The following is a 5,081-nucleotide window of genomic DNA, read 5'->3' as shown; positions in this document are numbered from 1 at the left end:
ATCCGTGCAGGTGAAAATTAAGCTACCACATTTAAATGTGAATGTTAAGTAATATTTGTGGCCCTGCGAGTGTGCGGCAGCCGACAGTCGGCGTGGGGTTGGGGTCAATGACTCAACCGAGATATAACCGATGCGATGCTGTTTAAAAGTTATAACACCCATACAAGTGTGAGTGTGCTCTGAGAATTCTATATTTTTTGTTGTCTCGTCTACGTCATTACCACTTTTATTGCCATACTCTGTGTCTGGATGGGTTTCCTGTATCGATGGGTCGAACGATATATCAATGACACACACAAGAACCGGATCTCCACTATTCCCTCCTCTGGTTTCCATTTCAAGACAACTGGACCGAGTTTTTTTATACGTATAGAAATATTTCTTAGAACTATTGCTTGGCCTGGGGGAGGCGGTGTACTTTTTTCTTGTGCACTTTTTTTGTGACATAAAACTCACAATCAGTCGCCATCTTAGTTGGTTGGCTTTTTGTCTGCGCTTCATTTCATTCCATTGTTAACATGATTCGATTTTTATTGCACCAGAAAAAGGATTTGCTCCATTTACCTCAAATGCTTTAGTGCTCACCCCCGCAGCACCCACCACCTCTTGCTCAACTCCTGCCGCCTGCCGCCTGCCGCCTGCCGGAATGGAATGGAATGGAAAGTGCTGTCGTCTTCATTTGGGTGGCAACTTAATTCATTTGATGCATTATTTAAATTGCAGCGCCAGCAGTGTCCTGGAAATCCGCAAAAGAGCCACAAAGCTTACGGTTCAATTCATTTGTTAGTGTGAACGTGAACCCCGGCAATCCCTAAACTGATTGGTTTCTCCTCCCATTGTCTGAAGGTTAAGCAAAGGATGTGCTAAGCCTCAGGGACTTTGCTTTGATAACAATTACTCATGAACACATCCGAGATTGAAGTGAATCGCACTCAGCCCCCGAAAGTAGTGCATTGAACTCTAGCTTTAAAGGCATTTGATCCATTCCATTCCCCATTAAGAATGCGCACAGAAGTGTTTTATGGACTATTTTAATATTTCTGTAGTTTTTTCCTGCATTTGTACTTGAAAGTCTTGAAAAATTCAAAGTGATTTTGACAACACATGACTTTTTTTGACCAAGGTACTGCGTTTGCTCCAAACCAAAACCATATAAATCTGAAAAACAACCATCAAGTTATCTATGAATGTTGTTTGTCCTTATGTCAATCCCTGGCTCTACTGTTTTCCCACATATTTTCTCATTCCCATTCGGCAGCTCTTGGAGAAAACAACTAAAGTTTTTGTCTAGTTTCAACATTTTTTGTTAAGTCTCAAATTTTTTGTTCGGTTCAAGGTAAACAAACATTTCTAAAATTCTTATAAAAAAATGTTGTAAATAATAAAAATGTTTTGGTCTAAATATTTTGTAGAACTTTAACGGCTTAAATATGTGCGGACCTTGCTGTGGACCTTGCGGACCTTGTGGCCCATGCTGTGGGCCCTGTTGCAGCCCTTGCTGCAGCCCATGCTGTGGGCCATGTTGTGGTCCTTGCTGTGGACCCTGTGGACCCTGTGGACCTTGCTGTGGTCCTTGTGGAGGTTGTGGTCCATGCTGTGGCCCCTGTGGACCCTGCTGCGGACCTTGCGGACCGTGCGGACCTTGCTGATGCCATCGAAGGATCTCCGTCCAACACCTGCCTGCACCATGAACCACGAACTTAAATTTGAGACGACAATAAACAGGGATTAAAGCTTTCAAGTTTCGAAAACCCAACAAAAAGGCAACATTGTCTCATTACGGGGTATGTGGAAAGCAGGTGGGGCACTGAGTTAAAGAACTGAATGTGCTTGATGAGTGGATGGGACTGGAGGCAGAAGACCTCATTAAAAAATCAAGCAAGCGCAGCCATGCTAATGGCAATGCGTAGACGCTGGAGTGGGGGCTTGACTTACCGATGACATGCACACAGACAACTCACAGATACACATACACTAGACCAGCACACACTTGTGTTGTTGTTTGGTAGCTGGGCTAATGGCAAATGCCAAACGAAATCGCAAAGAGAGAAGGATCCCCGAGTCCGACAATGGTTCTGCTTCAGGTTGAGTCTGGAAACTTGCAACATGCAGCGCACACACATACACACACTCAAGTACCATGGGGACAAAGGAAGCAGTTAATTTATGCCAACATGCTCAGGGTAATTGCCCCAATGCAGCTGAAGAATAAAAGTAGTCAAGGCAAGGCAAGAGAGTCAGTCGCAGTCGCAGCATTTAAATTAGCCAACTAGGGGATTTTAATTAGTGTCAAGTGCCTCAAAATAAATGGACGCCCGTCACTGCAGTGGTGCAGAGCAGTGGGCGTTGCAGGGAGCCAATCAAAGTGGATTACAAGTCAAGTCACTCATACGCCCTGTGAGCCCACTCTCCACTGCACAGTCAATTATTAATGGGAGCTCCCACCACTCGGGAGTGCAGTGTGGCAAAAGGGCTGACTGCTGACATCTCAATTCATTCTGGAAATCAGAAAAACCAGGCAAAATTGTTTATTGTATACTTGTATTAGAATGCCAGTGGTAAATGCCTGGGGAACTGATTTTCATCATTCATTTTCCGAGTCGACTTTTCCACTTTCAACGCTGAATTATGAAGGCTTCGCATCCCCATGAAGCCTGCATGTGAGTCAGTGGCCAGAACAAGCACAACTTGATGACGCAGTGCTGGGAATACGTCGAGATGGGGGAAATGTGAGAGATCGACTGAGGTGGCGGGCGACGGAGGCATGGTATCTGAGTGGCATGCAAATGGATTGCCCCATCGTGCAATTCGAGAAGCAGCAGCAGCAGCAGCAGAGCTAGCACCAGCAGGAGCCAGAAAGGGCTCCAATTTGAGCTTTACTGTGGCTGGGTGGCATCCAAGTCGAAACGCCTAATCAGGGTCATATGGATTTCCACGCGAATGAGCAAACCAGCAATCCGAGGACACCCATATGCCTCATCAATGTTAATTGGACTTGTTTTGGGAATTACATTCCCCAACCAACATAGATATCAATCTACCAATGAAATTCTTGTTCAAACATGTCAACGTTTTATTTTTCTGCCATTCCAGAGGTACGAGTATCTGGAAATTGTAGTAAATTGTCCGTTGTGGCTTATCATCACATCCAAAATTCTATCCGTTTATTTTTTGAATTCTTCTGAAAGGTACGACTGTTTTAATTCTGTAGTTACTGTGTGGTGTATCTTTTTAGACGTTGGTATTAAAATTTCAGTCTGTTGCAAAGTCCATCCCTAATGTCTCTACCGCCGGAAATACATCAAATAGACATCAACGATCGTCGCTACAGAGAACTTATCTCTCGGTATTATGGCGAAGCATTTCTCATGGCAACAGAGGCCTTAACGATTGGCGATGGCCTGCATGTGCGTGCTGGCCGAGGACCAAATTTTCCACCTGAGGAGTTCCGCATTATGCATGAGATCTTGAACTTTGATCTTGATGGGCCAAACGCACCACGCAACTTAGGCGCAGGCGATGCCCCGATCAGACAAATAAACCCCCATTCTTTATTGAACAACATCGACCACCAGCAGTCTGAGCACGATGAAGTTCAGTTGGAGGACTTCGAAGAAGACGATGGTCCACTCAACTTGGGATTGTTCTCCATGGGCCGCCATTGGGGAGAAGCACAGCCTTACTTCAGTCCCCAACAGATTGCGCCTCGACGCCAGGCCCTGGAGCTGCGATTCACTGTCACGATTGACTTGAACTGGAGCTATTATAAGCAGATCTCCAAAATATTCGCCAAGATGGGATGGTGGGCGGCCTTGCGTTTGTCCTACTCTGAGCTCTTCTTCAATTTAGAGTAGGGTTCCAGCTCTTAACTAATGCAATAAAGAAACTATCAGAGCATTATATTCGAATCGAAAGTTGCCGTCGCTCTGTAAAACCCAATCCCAAAAGACAGCTTCATGCATATGCAGCACATCAGCATACGCCACCCGGCCCACATTATCATTTGTCCCCCACTGGCTTATGCCCCAGAACTCTCGGGGTCCACTCCCGCTCTGCTGCAGGTTACTTTTGTTGTCCAGGATCTTAAGCTACGCCACGGCATTCGCCATTCGCCGTTCGCCGCTGTTGTGCATTTATGGAAATGCCCCTGTGCCTGTGTCCTCCTGTTCGTGCGGCAGTGGGTCAACTTCGTGGCCGAACTAAACAAAAACACAGGAACAAAGCTGCTATTGGAGATAGCTGACTTTTGAATACCCTCACTCATGAAATATGGTATCTGTTTAAAGCCAAATGGAATGGGGAAAACCCCCCATGATTCAGTTAGGGTATCCATTTATCGGTATCTCGCTGCCCGCGCCTCTTTCGCATGCCGCAACTTTTACACAACGCACCCGAAATAACAAGCGATGAACAGCGCGCACAACACGCATGCATGTGGATACCGCATACACACTGTGGCACACACACACGCAGCACACAGTCATACCACACACACACATACTCATATGGGAAAGACGCGCTGCGTTCATTTTGCGCCTTATCTGCGGTCGCAAGTGTTGCGCCATCGCAGCCCGAGTGCCTGAAATTATGCTAATTTTTGGGTTTTTATGCAGCCAGCGACGATGCCAACATGGGGCAGAAATCTGCATCGCATCCCCCAGCGTCGGAAGAGGCATCCGCTGCCTGCTCCACCAGCTCCAGCAGCTGCTGTTGTCGGTTGCTGCTGCTGCTGGTGCTGCTCCGGCTCCGGCTCCGGCTGTGCATTTTGTGGCGGCCATGGAGAAGAGAACGTGGAAATTTACAGTCAATGGGTGTACGAGTGGGAGTGCGAGGGAGGTTGGACAACTGATAACGCAGCATTAATAACACCCTCTTGGCCTGCTTTCTCTTTCTTGATGATTGAAAATCTTCAGTAAACAGCGCGCCCCAAAGTATGCAACATTCATTTACTTATCAGGCTCAGGGGGCACTTTCTGCTCAGCACAGGCATCGGCACAGAACAGGACAGGACAGGACAGGACTGCCGCTCTGGCTCGGTATTTGTGGTACATTTGGGAGCTAAGCAGCCACAAAAAGATGGG

At 46.7% G+C, this 5,081-nt stretch overlaps 1 protein-coding gene across 1 annotated transcript; it reads left to right on the top strand.

Annotated features, from left to right (window-relative positions):
- The first annotated feature begins 3,137 nt into the window (after window positions 1–3,137).
- LOC6594269 lies at window positions 3,138–3,896 on the top strand. Its single transcript, XM_002019480.2, has 2 exons — window positions 3,138–3,188; window positions 3,257–3,896. Exon 2 carries the CDS (start codon window positions 3,279–3,281, stop codon window positions 3,852–3,854), a length of 576 nt encoding a protein of 191 aa, XP_002019516.1. The 5' UTR covers window positions 3,138–3,188; window positions 3,257–3,278; the 3' UTR covers window positions 3,855–3,896.
- Window positions 3,897–5,081: the final 1,185 nt, after the last annotated feature.

The sequence above is a fragment of the Drosophila persimilis genome, unplaced genomic scaffold (genome assembly GCF_003286085.1).
Source record: "Drosophila persimilis strain 14011-0111.01,24,50 unplaced genomic scaffold, DperRS2 tig00000000-arrow-pilon, whole genome shotgun sequence".
Taxonomy (NCBI): Eukaryota; Metazoa; Arthropoda; class Insecta; order Diptera; family Drosophilidae; genus Drosophila; species Drosophila persimilis.
The sequence above is the reverse complement of the archived record's forward strand: the minus strand, read 5'-3'. Positions and strand labels throughout refer to the sequence as shown.

Bases quoted from the DNA above. Each gene is read 5' to 3' on its own strand.
- LOC6594269 (XM_002019480.2), top strand. From the start codon at position 3,279: ATGTCTCTACCGCCGGAAATACATCAAATAGACATCAACGATCGTCGC.